General features: G+C 35.1%; 2 protein-coding genes across 5 annotated transcripts; both read left to right on the top strand.

Annotated features, from left to right (window-relative positions):
• Positions 1-51: 51 nt before the first annotated feature.
• LOC122282936 (protein NBR1 homolog) lies at positions 52-2,713 on the top strand. 3 transcript variants are annotated; one of them, XM_043095025.1, is made up of 4 exons: positions 52-178; positions 272-367; positions 1,698-2,288; positions 2,390-2,713. In XM_043095025.1, exons 2-3 carry the CDS (start codon positions 332-334, stop codon positions 2,283-2,285), a joined length of 624 nt encoding a protein of 207 aa, XP_042950959.1. In that variant the 5' UTR covers positions 52-178; positions 272-331; the 3' UTR covers positions 2,286-2,288; positions 2,390-2,713. The 3 variants fall into 3 exon arrangements, with proteins under 3 accessions (XP_042950959.1, XP_042950956.1, XP_042950958.1); XM_043095022.1 differs by having other exon boundaries at positions 2,381-2,713; XM_043095024.1 differs by lacking the exon at positions 52-178 and having other exon boundaries at positions 185-367; positions 2,381-2,713.
• Positions 2,714-15,796: 13,083 nt separating this feature from the next.
• LOC122280703 (protein NBR1 homolog) lies at positions 15,797-17,237 on the top strand. Of its 2 annotated transcripts, XM_043091687.1 has the most exons (3): positions 15,797-15,935; positions 16,046-16,156; positions 16,399-17,237. In XM_043091687.1, the coding sequence occupies exons 2-3, from the start codon at positions 16,121-16,123 to the stop codon at positions 16,969-16,971; spliced, it is 609 nt and encodes a 202-aa protein (XP_042947621.1). In that variant the 5' UTR covers positions 15,797-15,935; positions 16,046-16,120; the 3' UTR covers positions 16,972-17,237. The 2 variants fall into 2 exon arrangements, with proteins under 2 accessions (XP_042947621.1, XP_042947620.1); XM_043091686.1 differs by lacking the exon at positions 15,797-15,935 and having other exon boundaries at positions 15,962-16,156.
• Positions 17,238-22,053: the final 4,816 nt, after the last annotated feature.

Here is a 22,053-nt window from a genome sequence, read left to right as displayed (position 1 = left end):
TTAAACAGTTTATTTTTAATCTTTTAATTTTTTTAATTTTTTTTAGGTCGGACATTTTATCGGGATTCTTTATCATTTTCTTACCTTTTATAGGAAAGATGCTTGGAGCCATTTCACAGAGATAGAGATGGACACAGCGAGAGAGAGAGACATTGACTCATTTGTGCCTTTATCCTCAGTAAACCCTCTACATTTGTCTTTCTCTGATCTCGTCGTTTAACCGCTTAGAATTCAGATGATCTTTGAACTTTTCTTCTTATTTTGTATTCAGGGCTAACGTTGCGAGGTAATAGTTCCGCTTTTCGTCTCACCTGGACGCTGTTTCTTAGCAATGGATTTTTATGGACCTGAACTAGAAGAGATCAAGGTGCATTTTTACTAGTTTTTGTTCTGTTTTTAGTTTAGTTTTGTGTTTGGTTGCTGAGAGAAGGTTGGAAAAATGAGAAGGTTTGTTGTGTTTATCATGGATTAGCTTTCATGAATTTCTCTCTTCCTTTGGGCCTCTTGTTGTGTTCAATGAGATTAGTTTCTATGATTCTCTTTTTAGCTTCGGATTTAGCTCTTGGTTTTTAAACATAGTGACCTTTTGTATACTTGCTGTTACTTAATTGGGCTAAATTTATTTTATTGTTCTAATATATTTTAATATACTTGAAAAAAAATTATCATCTCAGTCCATTGCACAAATCTCAACTCTTATCTTCTTAAAGTTCGAGCTAGCTTCCCCTGCGGTATGATTCTTTAATAGCAATTTAGTAAAGGGATCCTTTTGTTCTTATAATCTGACTGGAGCTTTACCTGGCCGGGTTCCGATCGAAAGAGTGTAGATTTGTCGAAAGGATTGGTGTGTTTGTTTCAACTAGGCAGAGCAGTGGCGAGGCGCTAGGTAACTGGGATAAGAAAATAGAACCAAGGAAAGGAAAATACGACTTATTGAGTGGTGTTGTGGTTGAAACGGCGGGAAAAAACAAGAGAGAGGGAACTTAATGTGAAGTGAGTTGTATGCTTTCTCATGCGGTAGGAGAGAACAAGAGATGGTAGTTTTTGTTGAGTTGAGCGCTAATGATTGAGGAAATTTAACACAAGGAAATCACAGCAAGGAAATAATGAAAATAAATAAGAGAGAAATGGGAAAGGGGAAGAGAATAATGAAAGGGAGTGGAATTTTGCCCAAAAAACTGTGAAGCAACCAAAGGAAAGAGTTGAATTGGGATGTTATAGAGATAATTGGGAAGGAGAAGTCTGGGGAGCTGTGTAGATGAGGAAGAAAGAAAGGAAAATTGGGGGTCTCTCTCTTAAGCAAAACACACCAGTTTTCATCTTTCTTGTTTTAACTTAAGGGCTGAGCTTTGTTTTATGGGTTGGATTAATGTAACACCTCATCTCTATAAGGTTAGGAATGTTATTAGCTTTTTTTTTTTTAATTTCTAGTTATGAGTTAGGCATAAAAGATTTCATATTTAAAATTAACATAATAATTTATTAATAAATAAATAAAAGAATTAAGATCTCCTTCATTCATTAGATTCTTTTTTCTCGTTCGTTACAATTTACTTCATGCATTGGTGTTTCTTTTGTGCTATTAATAGGCCTAAGAATTTCAACTAATTAATTCAGGTTCCCTTTCAAATGCAAATATTGGAATCTTAAAATAGCTAGGAAAAATGGTAACCTGTTGTGAACTTATGGCTCTACAGGTTAAAGTTGGAGATACTCTGAAGCTTATCAAATATGAAAAATATTCGGCCCTTGAAATGGATAGTTTGAGGGAGGAAATCCGTGATTTATTTAATATTCCTGTTGATGCTGACTTTACCCTGACATATGCTGACCATTTTGGTGATGTGATAACAATTTCTGATGATCATGATCTGGATAAGGCGGCTGCACAGGGCAGGATCACTGTGCAACTGAGCAACATTAACAAAGGTGTTAACTCCTATGCTCCATGTCCGAATATCAAAACCAGAGTCATTGCTGAGGGTTTACAATCTGTGCCACAACAGATCTGTGAAGCACTTAAACTACATGAAACACTTTTAAAGATTCCGGAGGATATAGTTTCTAAAGCTGCCACTGGTCCAGTTCTTGTTGAGCTTGTTGATTTTATATCAAAGATGACACAATCCTACCTCAATCTGGATTCGCAAACTACTCAATCTCGTGCAGACTCAACTACACAGAATAAAAAAAATAAAAATAAAAATAAAAATAAAAAAACTACACAAAATGTGGCTGATGGTACAAAACTTCGAATGCCTTATGGATTCGCGAATGACAATTAGGGGGTAAGTTTCTTTTTTTGTTGAGAGCATGATAAATTTTTCAATATTAGCCCTTGTTTTTGTAGTTTTGTTTCCTGACTTTGATTGTATGGTAGCTTGAATAGAATGCATGATAATGAAATGGACGAGAGGCTGCTGATGAAAAACGAAGTACTTATTGAGCATGCTGCAATGGATCTCATAGTGGTAACGGGAAGAAGGCTTAAGTTGAAGACTCTTTACCATATAATATATTATTAATGGAATGATTTGTTTTTTCTCGATGGCAACTTGATTGCGGTGTGTCGCGAAAATATATATATATATACACACACACACACGTATGTGTGTGTAAAACATGGCATGATGAAATGTATGATTTATTACTCTTTTAGATAATTGTCTTTAAAGTTTTTACATTAACAATATTCATGACTTATATTCTTACTCGCTTTGGTGTTTGAATCATCGTTTTTAATCTTCTGATAAGATACTGTTAATGTTTGTAAGCTGGCTAGAAGGACTGCCTACTTCAAATATGTGCTCTCATCTATTCTTACTCATATTCTTTCGATCTCATCCCTCCCAAAAAAATCATTGCTTCCATTCACAAAGCCTTTGCTAATTTCTATTCGGTTGACATTGATGGTAACAATAAGAAACACTGGATTTTTTGAAATCACATATACTGACCTTTATTGGAAGGTGTTCTTGGTATTAGAAATTTACATGATATTGTTGATGCTGTTCAATGTAAATTGGCTTGGAGATTCGTTAATTCGAACTCTCTTTGGACTATCTTTCTTCACCAAAAATACATGAATGATGGTCCCTCCTTAGACCTTATTTCAGCCAAAGCCTACCACTCTCACTCTTGGAAAGCCATTTGAAAACTTCTTCCCATAGTTCACAACGAGAGTCAATGGAATATTGGTGATGACTTTATTAATTTCTGCATGACAATTGGGCATGCAATTGTTCCCTTATCCAAAAAGGTTTCATTATTTCTAACCCCTATTTACAAATCAAATATGTTTGTTCTCAAAATGGTTGGAAGCTTAATTTGATCCACAACCTTTGTGGCCGGCCCCTTGTCAAAAAAGGCCTAGATATCCTGATGCAAGACATTAACAAGCAAGTTGCTAAATCACCGATGAATGACCAGGAATAGCCTGTTTGGATCGCACCAGTGCAACTCAATATTCTCCACAATTTCTTTCCCTTTTCATAGCAAATAAGATGGATTGTTTTCTGTTTTCTTTCCTATTGTGGTTCTGTTTCTTTCCTTAGCTTATTATTCTCTTATGGTATTTTTACATTAGAATAAACTTTCCTTTATTGTTATTCTCCTCCTACAAATAATCTGTAAGTGGGAAGAGAATGATTATTATTATCATTGTCAAAGTTTCAAAAGTTTTATCAATAAAGTTGATATCAATTTCGTTCCAAGAAGACAAAACTCTTCTTCTTAATTTTTTTTTTCATTCATCTTCCGCTATGCCAATTTTGGCATCAGAGTAAGGTTGCACCTGGCTCAATGGTAGGAGAGGAAGGTAACCCTCATGATGAAGGACGTGGAGTACCAGCCCTTTGGGCCAATGTCCAGTCACAAAATCAACAAAACCGACGACAATTTGAGGAGATCAAAAGGATGTTGTAGGAAATCCTAAGAGTCGTTATCAACATTCATGTTGGTGGTGATGGGCATCAAGAGAATAGGAGAGATCAAGATCATCCACATAGATACTGTGGTTTCATACCAAGGCAACGAAATCAAGTGCTAGATGATTCATCTAGTGATGAAGAGATTGCTGGTTTAGATGGAGAAGGCCGAGGTAATCGGAGGGGCCTAGACCAAAATAATAACTTTCGAATAAAAATTGATTTACCATGTTTTAACGGACATCTCCATGTCGGGAGCTTTCTCGACTGGTTATTGCAAGTAGAATTTTTTTTTTTTTTTTTTTTTGATTACATGCAGACCCCTAAGGCACAATAGGTGAAGTTAGTGGCATATAAATTGTGTGGTGGTGCATCAGCGTGGTGGGAATAGATTCAAAACAATAGGCGACGACAGGGTGAACAGCCAGTGTGACGCCCCCAAATTCCGTTTGGGATTGGACGGACATTTGAAGCGTCGAGACATGCAACACAAGGTTACCTGCCCCCGTTCATGACATATAAGATGCAATATTCCTAACATGCATCTAACATTATGCAATATTCGCAGCGGATAATTTTTTTTCTTTAGCAATACTATGCACCAAATTAAAAATATCCCAAATGCTTAAGACATACTTCATACATAAAGACCCATTGAACAACTAAGATCACAACACTAGTCCAAAATGGTTATGATCCAAAAAATACTGGAGATGCAACTCCATAGTACAAGTAGTAATTTACGTTAACTACTATATTAACATTGTCGTCATATTGTCGCTCAGTCAACTATGTCTAGTTGGTCAGCTCCTGATTCTCCTTCAGGTCCTGTAACAAGATCTACCATTCGGGGGGAATGGTAGTTAGGACTACCACAGTGAGATTTTATTACAAATCTCAGCAAGTTAATAAAAAACTTTCACACAGGCTAATGATGCATGGATGACAGTAAAAGCATAAATGAATAATCAAATTCATAAGTAATCAAAGCATAACTTGGCATACAACATAACATAATTGACATAACTTAAATTGAAACATGAACTGAACTTGATTTGACATGAACTTGATCTGAAACTTGACTTATCATGAACTTGTTTTGAAACTTGACTTAACATGAAAAATACATACTCCACAGTTGTTGTGGCCCCATGTATTCTACGTGTAAATACATACTCCACAGTTATTGTGGCCTCATGTATTTTACACAAACTTGACTTAACATGAAAAATACATACTCCACAGTTGTTGTGGCCCCATGTATTCTACGTGTAAATAAATACTCCACAGTTGTTGTGGCCCCATGTATTCTACACAAACTTGACTTAACATGAAAAATACATACTCCACAGTTATTGTGACCCCATTTATTCTACGTGTAAATACATACTCCACAGTTGTTGTGGCCCTATGTATTATACGGAAACTTATTCTTTAATTGCTTAAATACATACTCCACAGTTGTTGTGGCCCCATGTATTCTACGTGTCACAATTGTTGTGTCTCACGTAGTGTATGCGTCACAATTGCTGTGACCCCATACATAAGTAATCAAGATGAAACGTGACTGGAATACGAAAGGACTGAAGCCCTGATGTAACATAACGTGACTTGAACATAACTTGAAATACATGACCAACTTGAGATAGAAACATTTCGTAACATGACATAACATATAATAGACAACATATTTAACATGACATACTTACAACAGTGAATATTATATGACTTGACATACATGTAATAGATGGCATACTTAGCATGACGTACTTGTAATGTACAGTAATACATAACAGAATATATTATGTAACAGATAAAAATTAATGACAGAATAAATTCTGTATAATAGACAATTACGTGATAACTTGGCATGGCATGACATATATGATAACACACATACATACACTGTAGTTCTTTTACTTAGCACACATACACAGTAGACTACTAGTAAGTTAAAAGCTAACTTACCTCGATCTCCGCGTTTCTTATAAAACCTCAAGTGCGATCACGAGGAACTATAATTAGTGATTCTAAAAGTTAGCACTAAATCACTAATAACTTGAAATATGGAAAATACTAACTTAAAGAAATTTTACTCTCTACATGTAGGAAAATGACCATTTTACCCATAACTTAAGGATTTTGCATACTAAGTCCAAAAGTCACCAAAATTTACATGCCTCATGTAAATTTTATTCTCAATTCAAATATCAATTTAGAAAAATTTAAAACTAATCAAAACTATTAAAACTCCATAAGGCCGAAATTCTCATATGTTATTTCTATTGATTTTTGTTTCCAACTTGTTTTAATCAACCTTTTGATCTATGACTTATAAATATGTGATCTTCAAACCAAACCATCACATGGTTTAAAAAGATGTCCTAAAACATATATAAACTTCTAATTTAAGATCACATGATTAAAAATTAACCAAAACATAAATTTAGCCAAGAACATCCACACTTTGGCTTATTTGAATATCTCTTTACATAAAATTTCATATCTTTGAAACTAACATTAAATATCTTCAAAATAATATTCTAATATGTATATAAGATGCTTAGGATCCTTCAATAAAATTATCAAAGTCATTGGAATAGGTTTAGACTACCAAAGAGTTAAACTTTCTCAAAACAGAAACTGTTTTTCCTCTTCCAGTTTCTAAGTTTCTAAATCTAAGAAAATATTTCATCAAAACCTTTAATCATGCAAAAATCCTCAACCAATAGTTATATATACATGTTAACAATACTCCATAAAAATTTCGGACCAATATCTATCCATTAGCTTGGTCAAAAACTCCAAACTATAACATATTCTCCAGTTTATCTCCCAGAATGACCTTTCTATAGTTTACATAATATTTGACTGACCAAATGATCTTCAAATGGGACAAATAAGATATCCATGTAAATTAGACTAAAAAAGGAACAACTTATATGAAGGAGACTTTATGATAAAACACTTACAAAAGCTTCGAAATGGGCGTGCAAAAGAACTCCTAAAAGCTGTCCGAGAGAAAGTGTTTGATATTCTTTTAAAGGAACATGTAAATGAAGATAAGTTCGTGGGTGATGGCTGGAGATGCTTATGGACGAGATAAGGAAGATGATAAGGCTGGAGTTGAGAGTTGAGTGTAGTTTTCTCCTACCCAAAATATCTATAAAAGATTATCTCAAAATATTCTATCCAATAATATTTACAAAAATCAGCTTAAAATATTTTCCAAATGTGGAGTAGACTTGGAAGAGTAAGGTGGCTAAAATATTTCCATGTGTATTTTAAATCTCTGTTCTTAAGATATTTTTCAAATGTATATTTTGCTTAGGTGTCATGATCTCACACCTTGATTTCTTTCACAATTCCATCTAATGGTTTCTCTTTATGCCAAGTATCTAATACTATTCATTATGTGTGGTTAAGATCTTGCCAAGTGTCCAAATAAAATTTCGCTAACCTAACTTAGACATTTCACACTGTGATTTTAAAAATATTATGCTTAGTACGTTTATCGAGGTTACTATTCACTCCAAAAATAAACGTAATAAACTTAGTACTGAAAAATCCTAAATATTTAATTAAGCCTAGTGGTGTAGACTATAATGTATTCTGACACTTCTAACTATCTCAAATAATTAAAATCGCATTTCTGGCACCATAGTGAGTGATAACACTAACTATGTTGACAGGCTAAAACCTATGCGATTAGTGGATTCGTGAAAGCTTATAGAGTCTTCACGAGATTTTTAAAGTCAATAGAAATTCTACAATTGAATTTCTAGCGGACTGTTACAGCCAGTGTGAGCATGGCCGAAGATGAAGTGGTTGTTGAGAGCTAGGTTCCTCCCTCTGGATTATGAACAAATTTTATCCAGTAGTATCAAAACTGCAAGCAAGGAATGAGGACTATTAGTGACTACATAGAAGAGTTTTACCGATTGATCTTAGGTAAGAATTTGTCCAAAACAGAGGGGCAACAGGTTGCCAAGTTTGTGGGAGGGTTATGTCTGGCCATCCAAGGCAGAGTTTTGTTGCACACCGTGGGACTCTATCTGAGGTTGTCAACTTAGCCCAGAAAATTGAGCTACAGTTGTCCCAACCACAACCTAGATCACCATCTTTTATGCCACCCGTCAAGAGTGTTGATCAACAGTCTCGACCAAGCAACTCACAACCAAGTTTGTCTAGTCGGCCTCAGATAGGAAATGCCAATAGCCAAACAATGAAAGAATCGACCACTCCAGTAGTACAAAGAAGCAGTACCAATAATAATCCCTATTCTAGGCCCATGATGGGAAAATGTTTCCGATGTAATCAGCTTGGACATCGCTCTAATGAGTGTCCCACACGTTGACCGGTACATATGATTGAAGAAGAAAAGGGAGGTCGGGAAGATGAGGGCGACAGTGGAGATGAAGAACCAAGGGAATTTGTAGAATGTGATGAAGGCGAACCAGTGAACTGTGTCATACAACTAGTGATGCTAGTGCCAAAATTTGAAGAGGAGAATTAGAGGCACTCGATATTCAAAACACGTTGCACTATCAACAATAAGGTATGTAACGTGATCATAGACAGTGGTAGCTACGAGAATATTGTGTCCAAGGCCCTTGTTATTACACATGCATTAAAAATTGAGAAGCATCCACGATCCTACAAAATCAGCTGGATTCAAAAGGGGGTTGACACTCGCATAAACAATTTTTGTAGAGTTCCTTTCTCCATCGAAAAATTTTATAAGGATGAGGTGATATCCAATGAGGTTGAAATGGATGCTTGTCACATATTACTGGGACAACCATGGCAATTTGATGTGGATGCCACTTACAAAGGGCGTGAGAATATCTATGCGGTTTGGTGGCAGAGGCGAAAAATAGTATTGGTTCCTATAGGGGACAAAGCACATGATTCAGCTATTGAAGATTAAAAAAAAAAAACTCTTTTCTCACAATCCCTGAAGCCCAATGTATGGTAGATGCTAAGGAGGTAGGGGAGGTTAGGATCCTTATGGTGAAGGGAAGTGACGTAGTAAAAGTAGTTGATATTCCCTTGCAAGTGCAGCACCTCTTATATGAGTTTGAAGACATCATGCCGCAGGAACTACCTGAAGGCCTACCTCCTATGAGAGATGTCCAACACGATATCGATTTGGTCCCAGGAGCAAGCCTCCCGAATCTATCTCATTACCTCTTGAGTCCTTATGAGCATCAAATTCTTCAAACCCAAGTGGAAGAACTCATCCCAAATGGCCTAATCAAGAGAGTATGAGTCCATGCACTGTGCTAGTGTTGCTCAAACCAAAAAAAGGGAAGCTGGAGGATGTGCATGGATAGTCACACCACCAACAAGATCATGGTAAAATATCGATTTCTCATTCACCGTTTAGTTGATATGCTTGCCATGCTTGCAGGGTCTAATGTGTTCTAAAAAATAGACCTACAGAGTGGGTAGCATCATATTAGAATTCGGCCTAGTGATGAGTGGAATACAACTTTTAAAACCAAGAAAGGCTTATACGAATGGTTGGTGATGTCATTCGGCTTATCTAATGCACCAAGCACTTTTATGAGGGTCATGCACCAGGTGCTCAAGCCATTCATCGAGAAGTTTGTCATCGTTTATTTCAATGACATTCTTCTCTATAGCCGAGATGAGGAAGAACATGTTGGGCATTTATGAGAGGTTTTATCTGTGTTGCGAGACAACAAGGTGCTTATCAACATCAAAAAATGCACCTTCATGAGTGACCAATTGTTCCTTCTGATAAGTGCAGAGGGCATTCACTTAGATGAAGGAAAAGTTAGGGCCATTCGAGAATGGTCGAGACCTGCAACTCTTGGTTAGGTGTGCAGCTTCCACGGACTGGCAACCTTCTACTGAAGGTTCATTAAGAACTTCAGTTCCATCACAGGTTTCATCACCGAGTGTAAGAAAAAGGAACTGTTTCATTGGGAATAAGAATAAGAAGCTAGTTTTGCTCTAATAAAAGACAGGCTGTCTACGGCACCTGTGCTGGCACTACCAAGGTTTGAAAAGCTCTTTGAAGTGAAGTGTGATGCATCTATAGTGGGCATTGGTGTAATTCTGTCCTAAGAAGGTCGGCCTATAGAATTTTTCAGTGAGAAGCTAAATGAGTCTTGGCAGAAGTGGACAACTTACGAACTAGAATTCTACGCTGTTATTCGGTCTCTTAAACATTGGGAACATTATTGGATCAAAAGAGAATTTGTTTTATATAGTGATCATCATGCCTTGAAATTTATAAACACTCAAAGTAACTTGAGCCGAATGCATGCAAGATGGATTGGGTTTATGTAGAAGTTTACCATGGTATTGAAACATAAATTGGGACAACAGAACAAGGTCACCGACGCCATCAGTCATCGAGCAACCTTGCTAGTGACTTTGAAGGCTGAACTCACAGGCTTTGAACATTTGCAAGAGTTATATGCCGATGATCTGGATTTCATTGATATGTGGAGCAAGTGCTCAAATGGACAAGTTGTGGGAGACTTTCACATTCATGCTGGCTATCGTTTTCGTGGGAACTAGCTTTGCATCCCTTGAATTTCTTTGCGCGAGCACATTATCCGAGAGCTTCATGGGGGAGGCTTAGTATGACATGTGGGAAGGGACAAAATCATTTCTTTGGTGGCTGAACGCTACTTTTGGCCTCAACTAAAGAAGGATGTGGGCAAGTTGGTGCAGCGGTGCCTTGTGTGCCAAGTGGGAAAGGGGCAGTCCCAAAACACGAGACTCTACATGCCACTACTCGTGTCGAAGAATATTTGGGAAGACTTGAGTATGGATTTTGTACTCGGCCTACCCTGAACCCAACGTGGAGCTAATTCCATCTTTGTGGTGGTTGATAGATTCTCAAAAATGGCACACTTCATACCTTGCCGAAAGACGTCGGACGCGTCTAATGTCGTTTATCTTTTCTTTAAAGAAGTGGTTTGCTTGCATGGAGTCCCCAAAACCATCACTTCGGATCATGACTCTAAGTTCCTAAGCCATTTTTGGGTAACTTTGTGGAGAAAGTTTGGAACGTCCCTAAAAAATAGTAGCACTTGCCATCCTCAAACCGATGGCCAGACTGAAGTGATTAATAGAACATTGGGCAACATGTTTCGGTGTATTTCTGGTGATAAACCGAAGCAATGAGACGTGAGCCTTCCATAGATAGAGTTTGCTTTCAATAGCATGTGTAACCGCTCCACAGGAAAGTCATCATTTGAGATTGTCTACACTTAACCCCCTAAACATGCCCTGGATTTGGTTCCTCTTCCTAAGCTACCAGGCTTCAGTGCAGCTTCTGAGAATACGACTTTAAGAATTAAGCAAGTACAATAAGAAATTCAAAACAATCTGGAAAAGGCCAACAAGAAATACAAAGCAACAACTGATAAGCGTAAGCAAGCTAAAACATTTGCAAAGGGTGAATCTGGTCATGATTTATTTGCGCAAGGGGTGTTTACCATCGGGTGCATACAACAAATTGCAAAACAAGAAGTGTGGTCCATTTCGTGTCCTTAAGAAAATCAATGATAATGCTTATGTGATTGAGCTACCAAAAGATATGGCAATTTCATCAACCTTTAATGTGGCATATTTGTACGAGTATCATCTACCCGATGAGCCAGTCTATAGCAACAACGACTCGAGTCTTCTTCCAAGGGAGGGCGAGTTGATGCAGGACATTAATAAGCAAATTGCTAAATCACCGATGAATGACCAAGAATAGCCTATTCATATCACACCAACATAGCTCAATATTCTACATGATTTCTTTCCTTTTTCATAGCATACAATATGGATTGTTGTTCTGTTTTCTTTCCTATTGTGGTTATGTTTCTTTCATTAGCTTATTACTCTCTTATGGTATTTTTCCATTAAAATAAACTTTCCTTTATTGTTATTCTCCTCCTACAAATAATCTGTAAGTGGGAAGAGAAGGATTATTATTATCATTGTCAAAGTTTCAGAAGTTTTATCGATAAAGTTGATATCAATTTTTTTCCAAGAAGACACAGCTCTTCTTCATATTCTTTTCATTCGTCTTCTGCTACGCCACGTTCGTATTTGGAAGCACAATAAAGATGTCATCTTCTCCTTCAAATTTGTCTGGAATTTTCTTAGAGAGCACTATCCTATATTTTCTTTAGCCCCCTTCATTGGAATAAAACCCTCCCTGTTAAGATTTATGTTTTTCTTTGGAAGTTGCAGTTCAATGGTATCCTTTTTTATGATAGGTTCCAACATTGTGGCGTCCATATAGCTTCTAAATGCAATAACTACACAGTTGGGTATGGTGATACCTCTAATCATATGTTCTTCGATGGTAAGCCTTCCAGAGAGGTTTGGTAGCATTTCTCTACTATCTACAAACACAATCTACCATAGTTGGAAACTTAATGCCACTCATTGGTAATCCTTCTTTAGAGGTTCTGATCACCTCCATTTACTCGCTTACCTTCTTTCTCCCTTAATTGGGAACTTTGGCTTGCTAGAAATAAATCTTGTTTGGAGACTTTTTTACCCCTGTTGCCACTATCATTCATAAAATCACCAAGGTTAAGAGACCTTAATTCTCTCTGTTGATGTCGTGTTTCGTGGATCAAGCAGTGCCACAATGGCCCAAACTTTTGGTACCCACAAGAAAGAAGAATAGTGGGCTTTGATAAAGTCTAAGGACCCTCCGATGCCAAAGTCAATAGAGAACACTTAAGTAGTGAAGAAAGCTAAGTGAACCAAGAAGAAGAAAGAACCCAGCACCTTCCCCTGGTGGGATCAGGCCGTTTATACATGGCTCAGATTTGGTTGTCGAGGGAGATTGTGGGGTGTCAGGTCATGCTTGGGTCAGACCTGTCACCGATCTCCTATCCTGGCAGGGTGTAAGGTTAAAGTTGTGCCGTCCTACTACGCCGGCATGTCATTGTGTGTTTGGGCCTCCAGACACTTATTAAATCCAACGTATCCTTAACCTGGCAAGCCTAGCCACCTGTGCTATACGGTAGTTATCGGTCATGTCCATTAGAGTACCAGGTGCCTGCTATCCTATTGTGGAATCTTGGCTTGGGTGGGGCCTTGTACCTTGGCCTATTTGAATGAGGGAGCGCGTTGTGGGCCCTACATGTGTTTCTAGGCCCCTGGCTTGTTTTAGTTCTTGCTTGAAAGGCTCGAAGCCTCCGTGGCCTGGTCTCTTTGGGCTTGGGCCTTTCTCAGGAAGGGCCTCTCTCACAGTACCTCGCGAATTCTTATCACAATCTTGTGGTGGGAATTCAATGCACCTCGCCCTACCTCTTAAAACATGCTCCCATGACCAACCAATGTCTGGGGAGGGGCCCCCTGGACTTTCGAAGCCTCTCTAGCTTTTGGCAGTTAGAGTTGACCCTGAGCCTTTGTTTTTTCTCCACTGTAGATCAATTGGCTTGTGCCGTCCATGCTCTCCTTCTCCTTATCTTCTTTTTTCCCCACTCCTGTGTTGTCACCCACCGGTTGAGTTCCTGAGGCCACCAATTCCCCCTATAAGTGCGTGTCTCCTTGATTCCCGACAATTGATCGGACTGGTCTATCACTTCGCTTCCCTTGTATTGGGAAGCTCATCGGTCCATGCCTCCCACTTACCTGACACATCGGCTGTCACTCATGTCGATCGCGCCTGTTGGGATTCTTGAGCCATTTTGCTGGCATCATAAATATTAGTATCGCTTTGCTTCCCACACATCCTCAACTAAGGCTTCCCCATCTCCCTTTTTCCCCATTTATGCATGTTCCCCTCTGTGTTGCTCGCATCTCTTCCTTACTCCTCAAGCACCCTCTACCGTCGTGCCTCTTTCACCTTTTCGAGCTTCCTCTTACCCTTGCTTCTTTTTCCGTCGTCATTTCTTTATTTCTTCCCTTTTGATCTCATGGCCCCCAAAGCTTCTTTCGAGTCCCTCCCCTGTACTTCGCAAGGAAGCATTAGAACTCGCGGGTCACTGGAGCGGATCTTCAGATCCTCCAAACCAAATACGACATTCCTTGTTCTGTCGTCCTGGAAGTTCCTTAATCGAGGGAACATGCGATCACCTCCATTGGTGACGGCTCCCATCTTGGGTTACCGGAGAGGATACGCCAACCATCCTTATGCCACCGCTAACCCATGACAACTCTTCCCTCATTGTTTTTCCTTGAACCGTAACCCCATACAAAAATTCTGTTAACTCCTCTATGTTGAGAACACATGTATAGATCAATACGTAAATTTATAAATACATGAAGTTTATATCCGAAACATATGTTATACATGAATATGTAAAACTGAATCACAATTTATACATTTACTTCAATATTATATTTTATCGAAACCATAGAATATATATAACCTATAGCTCTTATACCACAATTAAATATTTTAGCATGAAACATTAAATTTTAGGATTTTTGATTTTCTATGACCCACGATAATAAATAATAACAGTTAAAAGATCTACATTTCTCCATCTGAGCTTGATGAAGAATCTGACCTGACTATAAGAGAATGATCACTCTAACAATTTTACCTCCGAGTATCTCCCGATGGCCAGAGGCACAATTATGTTATAGGTGAGAATCCTTTAACCCTTCAATATTATTTATAGACTTCTGACCATCATAAAATTTAGAGACATTTGTAGCCCACTATGACTAAATTTAGAGGCATTATTGTGCCACAAACTCCCACCGTGACTCATTAATTAAGTGATAATCATTTAGCTAATCTAAACCCATTAGGATATGGGTGTACAAGACACAGGGTTTTAATAAAACTCTTACATGTTAATGTTAATTTTACCCTTACATATAATATTGACAAACTAAGATGGCGATGCAGTAACAATTTTTGATGAAAAAGATCTGTGGTCAGGCAGCGCCTGAAAGTCTTGAGGATATAGATCTGTTAACTCATATGGTCGATCTATTAGAAATTCAATTAGTTGTCTTCAAGTCCAGCATTTATGTTCGAATATCAAAACCGGTGTTGCTGAGGTTTTAATTAAATTTGTGCCGTACAACAGCTTCGGGAAGCACTTCAACCACATGAAGCACTTTCAATGCTTTCGGACGATATTAGTTTCTAAAGGCGCTGCCTCTGGTGCAGTTCTTGTCGAGCTTGTTGATTTTATATCAAAGATGGCACAGTCCAAAACTTGCAATTTGATTTTAAAGGATGGAGACTTAATTGGGTGGGGGAGATGGAAAGCTTTCTTATTTCAATGTAAGTTTCTTTTTTAGGACTTTTGGCTTGTTTCTTACCTTCTGAGTGTATGGTAATCATGGTAAATTATTGAGAGTTTTTACTCTGTACATGTTTTTATATTTGAGAAAGCTTTTTTTGTTGTAAAAAACCTCTAAATTTAGGGTAATTTTCTATATCCAAATAGGGCCTTATCTTAAGTGGTCTTTGTAATCCTTATTTGAATAGAATTTAAAATATAATAGACTTTGAAATGAAAAGGGGAAGAATGAGAATGAGATCAGGGAAACTTTGAACATGGAATATAAATCATAGATCCTTATTTATTGAAAAATTACATTGGGATGAGATAAGAAAAATGTTACGATAATTAATTATCTTGAATTAGATAAGGATAATTTCATGATTTGAGATTTGAGAGCTTCTGAATATAAAAGTTATGGGCTTAGGGTGGAGTTGTTGCTGTCATGCATGCAAAAAATCATTGGATTGGTTGGATTGGAGCCTTTTTGGTGGAAAAGCAAAGATTGTGAAGAAGATCATGGAGGTTTTCTTTTTTTCTTTTTTCTTTTTCTTTTCTTTTCAAGTTAGTGTGTTTCAAGCAAGTTTTAGCCTACCTTTTTCGTTTTATTTTATTTTATTTTTTTCTTGGACTCGTTGTCGTTTTCTTGTTTGGATCTTCTTTTACAAAAAAGAAAAGAACTTAACCCAACATAAAGCTTTTGTGGCTGAAGAAAAAGAACAGAGAAAAATAGAAAAGTATATTCGAACACAGCACTCTTTCGAAGGTATAATAAAATCAAAGCTATATCATGTTGTTCTTTTATATATCCTATGTCTGCCGTCTAATCGCTAAGAATCCACACGATTATTAAACTTTTCTTTTATTTGTATTCAGGGCTAGAGCGTGTTGGGGGTTGCGAGGAATTAAATATTTCTGCTTTGCAGCTCACTTGGACGCTGTTTCTGAGCAATGAGATCCTATAATAGCAAGGCACAGGTTATCAAGGTGCGATTTTTACAAGTTTTTGTTCTGTTTTTAGATTAGTTTTGCCTTTGGTTACTGAGAGAAGGTTGGGAAAAATGAGAGGGTTAATTTGTTGTGTTATAATGAATCTGTGGCTACGGGCTTTTTGGTTTTTTAACGATCGGTTTGGTCAGCGAGAAGGGGTTCGATTTTGAATTTAGTTTTCAAATATAAAAAAGTCTCGATCGGCATCTTAATGCTAGCTAGTTCATGTGGCTCTACAGATTAAATTTGGAGATACTCTCAAGCGTATGAAAGTACCTTACTCCTATATGGGCATGACTGATTTGAGGAGAACGATCCGTGATTTATTTAAATTCCCTGCTGATGCTGACTTTATCTTGACATATGTTGACGAAGATGGTGATGTGGTAACACTTTTTGATGATGATGATCTGTTTGCCGCGGTTAATCAGAGCTTTAAAGCCGTGAAGATCTATGTGCAACTAAGCAACAACAATGCTCAATCTGGTGGAAGCAGCATTTCTACCCAACGTCTTACTTCTCTTCAAACCCAGCATCCATATCCGAAGATCGATGCCGGTGTTGTTGCTAAGGTTTCAAAATCAGTGCTGCAACAGCTCCGGGAAGCACTTCTGCTACATGAAGCACTTTCAAAGATTTCGGAGGATATGATTTCTAAAGCTGTCTCTGATCTAGTTCTTGGTGAGCTTGTTGATTTCATATCAAAGACCGCACAGACCTACCTCAATCTGGATTCACAAACTCATTCTGGTATGGATTCAACTACGCAGAATGTTGGTCATGGCGAAGGGGACGAAGCTGGGTGCCAATGAATCGTGCAAGAGTTTGGTTTTACGCTGACAGAAAACAACAAATCAAGTAATGAATATCAAGCTGCGTACGTGCTGTAATAGATATCACAGTGGGAAGAAGGATTATATATATATATATAGTAGAAACTTGGTGTTTGTAATGGAATGATTCGCTTTTTCTCAAGGGCAACTTGATAGAACAACATGCCATGATGATATATATGCGTGTGTGATGTATTGTATTGTTGGTAATATGGTGATTTTATTCTATTGTGCCTTAGTTTTCACATTAACAATATCCATGACTTACATACTCTTGCATACAAGAAATGTTATTCATTATTAAATTCATCTTTTTAATGTTATCAGACACATATGTGTCTGTGGTGGACCACGCTTATATATGTGACTTGCACATTCATAGCTTATAATTTCTTTGGTACCATGCATCTCTATATATATAATCATCTTAATGTTTATCATATGAGAATTTTCCTAATATGACGTATGACCAGCATGTTTCAACGTAAATAACATAGCTAACATAAAATAATAAAACTATAATCGTGTAGTTCGTCATCTATATAAAATGATTACTTTATGACAAGATCAAATGAATTTCTTAATAATCACAAAATTAAAATCTTGAATAATATGACAATAATTATAAAATCAAATCTTATTTTTAACAAATTCGAGAGCAGTTGAATATAAAAGTTAGAATAGATATTGTCTTAAGATTTGCTAGCTCTACACACTGCTTTTAAAAAATAGTGAAATATGCTTTTAAAAAGTAAGATTTTATATGAGTCTCATATTTGTTCACTCTTTTCAAATAGAGTACACAGAAATTAAAAATTTTAAAACTATACAAATCATTTCACTTAGGACATGTTTGGGTAATATAGAATTCTCAAAATATCTTATAATTTCATTTCCAACTATAACTCAAATATAAAACATTTTTCAATTTGAAATATTTAAAATTTTCATCTAACAGTTATTTAATTATTGCTCAAACACAAAACTGGATACAATTTTTACAAATTTTAAAATAAAACATAAGAATCAATATAACTTTTATATATTTTAAAATTAAAAATACTTTAACTTCATCGAATCACTTTAAAAATATTTCAATATAATATTTATTTTAACATATATTTCTATCCTGTTTTTAGTCACTATTTTTTAAAATTCAATAATCACCTACACTCAAATTATTTCTTTAAGATTTACAAAATTTTGATTGAGATACCTTAAGGCTACGTTTAAATATTGAGTTGAACTGAGTTGTGTTAAGATAAAAGTTAAAAATAAAATAAAATATGATTAGAATATAACTTTTTAATATTATTATTATTTTAAATTTAAAAAAATTGAATTATTTATTATATTTTATGTTAAAATTTTAAAAAATTATAATAATTAAATAAGTTAAATTGAAATTAGTAGAAATCAATTGAGTATCCAAACCGGCCTTAAACATCATCCTAAAAATTATAGGCTTATGGTTGAATTCTAGCTGTCGTGGAAAGAATCATTGGAGCCCGAGCCTTGCATTCTTCTTAGGAAAATGATTCGGAATTTGTGTCTCCAACATTTTTTGTTTTTTAAGATTAAATAAATGTTTTTTAATGATGATATAAAAATTTTTTATTTTTTAAAAAAATATTTAAAAATATAAAAGGAATCAAAAAATCAAAAAAGTAAAAAATTTATTTTACCTTATTCAGTAGGTATTCTTTTCCTTTTTATTTTAGAGAATGTGTCGGTGTAAGTGCTTTCAGGGAAAGTCCAAGATTGTACGTGATTTGTGAAGATGTTAGTAAAGATTAGATATACAAGGATGTCAAGATCACTTAATTTATTTTAAATTAATTATTAATTAAATTTATTTATTTTTAAATATTTTTAGAAAATTAAATTTATTTCAACATATTTCATATATTTAAACGCATACCTTAATCTATTTGCATGCTATGTTTGAAATATGAACTCAACTCAACTCATCTCAAACTAATCATTGATAAGACCCACTACTTTTTTAAAATTCTATAAAAAGGTTAAACTTATCTCAATTTATTTCATACATTTCAACCAAAAAGTTTAAATTCATCTCAATCTAAAAAAGTTAAGACCCACAAAATACTATTATTTACAACTCAGCTCAACTCATTTTAACATCTAAGCGTACCCTCAAACACATCTCATTGGGATCCATAAAATATTACTATTCATAAACCAATTCAGATCATCTGAAATCACATTAGCATCGCCTTTAAAGACTTACTGGATACAAGATTTAGGGGTTAGTTGGAAAACTAATCTCATTATCTCATTCCAAAATTTCTCATAATTGTTTTACCAAACGTTACCACAAAATTTTCAAACTTACAAACAAAATACAAAAAATAATATTACTTTTTCAAATTTTAAACTAAAAATTATATTAAACAATTATATTCTAACAAAATTTTAATTTTAAAATATTTTTATTCATGCTTTTTTTTTCTCTCATTTATCAAAATCTAATAAAACATGTTAATTCAAATTATTTCATTATTATTCCCATATTTTTTATCCCATCTCATTTCTTAAGCATCTCCTAAAAATTAGTGAATATAAGAGCTAAATAAACACATGAAGTAGGTGAGTCCTCGGACGTTGAGTTGAAATGATACAAGATGAAAAATTTGTTAATAATAGTAAATTGATTTGTGAATAGTAGTGAAATTATTTAAGTTAAAATATTTTAAGGAGATTTAAGAAATGAGAGAGAAAAAGTTGAATAAAATATTATTAAAATATAATTTTTTAATACAATTTTTGTTTTAAGATTGGAAAAAGTTAAGTTATTGTTTTTGTTTAGTTTGAAAGTTTGATAAAATTGTAAGTATTATGTAACAATATTGCTCTAGACAAACGAGTTCACGCACGAAAGTTGCAGACACATGCTACGTCAGTTCTAATAAAAAACAATATTAGAAGAAACAAAACACTTTCAGTCCATTCGTCTGTTCTGAATCTTTTGATTCTTTTCATCTCTCTTTTGCAACCAATGATTCTGACCCCACATTCACTCCGTAATCCATGTCGTTCCTCAATTGTGTTGCACTCCTTTGCCACCCACCACACTATCATCTCCATCTCCCCCAGTCGTTTAGGCATCATCTCTACCAATCGACGTAATAGAAAAACTCTTGTTATAGGCGACTTGGCACACACCCATGTACACGAAGACCCAACGAATCCCATGTAGAAAATGTTACAATGCGTTTCAAGTGGGTTTCCTAAACGGTGCATTTTGTGTATTGCTCTCCATTCCCCCAATTCCCTCCTTCATTCTCACTCTATTTCATCTCTCTCTTCCATCTCCTCCATCCTATGACCCGATATAGCCACCACTAAATTTGTACCCACTTTCATCTGAAACTACTACTGAAGTGAAGACATCTTTTAAGAAAAAAAAAAATATGACAACATCACCAAGTAAAAGACGGAGACGGAGGTTCTCTCCAAAAAATCTTATGATGGTGGGGTGGGTGTTGGAGGAGTGCAGTGCAATTGAGGAACGACATGGGTAAGTTCATTGAGGATACATGCACAAATGAGTCTACGACATGTGGCTGATGGTTCAAAACTTCGAAAACCTTATGGAGACGAGGATGACAATTAGGGGTAAGTTTTAAGTCTTCTTCTTCTTCTTCTTCTTCTTCTTTTTTTTTTTTTTTTTTTTTGGAGGGCATGATAAATTTTTCAATATTAACTTTTGCTTTTATAGTTTTGTTTCCTAACTTTGATTGTATGGTAGCCTGCATAGAATGCATGACAATGAAATGGAAGAGCAGCTGATCATGAACAAAAGCGAAGGAACTATTGAGTATGCTGCAATGGATCTCATAGTGGGAACGGGAAGAAGGGTTGAAGGCTCCTTACCATATAATATGTAATTTATATATAAGAAGCATGCCATGATGAAATGTGTGATGTATTATATTGCTAGATAATCTCGTGATTTTATGCTATTGTGTTTAAGTTTTTACATTAACAATATTAATGATTGACTTTACCTGCTTTAGTGTTTTAATCATCTTTTTTTAATTTTCTGATATGATATAGAATAATTGATATATTATTTATTATTTTTATTAATATGTTTCAAATTTGATGTCACATCAAGAGAAAAAAAAAGATTATTTTAATCATATTAATTCTTAAAAATTTATTTTCATAACATTTTTATATTTACAGGTTGACCATAATTTTCGGTGGCCATCCAACCATAAAATCCCACGGTAGCCCAACTACCCATAAAATGGTATCGTGGGAATAATATTATATATGATCGTAAAGTATGTAAGCATCATATAATTATTTTAAAAAAGAATATAGTTTTTAATTAAAAAAAATTAATTTTTATTTCATCTGAGTTTTATATTTACTCATTTTTTTGGAAGAGATTGTATGTCGCTTACATATTCTATGACTGTAAATATTATTTATATTAAATAAAAGGTTTTAACTTCAATATAATCATCTGTTAAATCTTACAAAAATTTTCTAAAATTACATATCATATAATCAGTTGTATAAATTTTTAAAGAAAATTCAAAACTTAAAACAATTTTCACAAAAAGTATATAACTATCACAAAAATTTTATGGAAAATGATCCTTGGCTCAATGAATTTGCCCCCTCAAAATTACAGTTAAGATATTTTATTTTTTTATTATTGTTTTAGTAGTTAATTAAGAAGTGATTATTAGTAAAATGATGTATTTTTATTTTATTTTATTTTATTCAAACAACTAACACATTTCAAAATTTCTGATTCAAGTGACTTTTCATTTTTTATATTCAGATTCATAAAAATCATTAAAAATATCTCCCAAAACTTTTGCATCCAAACAAACATATCCTAAAGACATGCTTATTTCCTTAGTATAAAATTCTTAAAAATCCATTTTTTAAAGGAAAATGATAAAGCCACGAGGCTTTCTACCGACTTGTATTTTTTTGTTTTTTTGTTTTAACTTCATGGTTAAGAAAGTTCTTTTTAATGAGTGTGTATTTAAAAAAAAAAATGCTTAAAGAAACTTT

Source organism: Carya illinoinensis, chromosome 11 (assembly GCF_018687715.1).
Source record: "Carya illinoinensis cultivar Pawnee chromosome 11, C.illinoinensisPawnee_v1, whole genome shotgun sequence".
In the NCBI taxonomy this organism is placed as follows: domain Eukaryota; kingdom Viridiplantae; phylum Streptophyta; class Magnoliopsida; order Fagales; family Juglandaceae; genus Carya; species Carya illinoinensis.
The sequence above is the reverse complement of the archived record's forward strand: the minus strand, read 5'-3'. Positions and strand labels throughout refer to the sequence as shown.

Excerpts from the sequence above, each read along its gene's own strand:
- LOC122282936 (XM_043095025.1), top strand. The coding sequence starts at position 332 with ATGGATTTTTATGGACCTGAACTAGAAGAGATCAAG. Across the intron at positions 368-1,697 it reads CTGAACTAGAAGAGATCAAG|GTTAAAGTTGGAGATACTCT; the intron begins GTGCATTTTTAC and ends ATGGCTCTACAG.
- LOC122280703 (XM_043091687.1), top strand. The coding sequence starts at position 16,121 with ATGAGATCCTATAATAGCAAGGCACAGGTTATCAAG. Across the intron at positions 16,157-16,398 it reads GCAAGGCACAGGTTATCAAG|ATTAAATTTGGAGATACTCT; the intron begins GTGCGATTTTTA and ends GTGGCTCTACAG.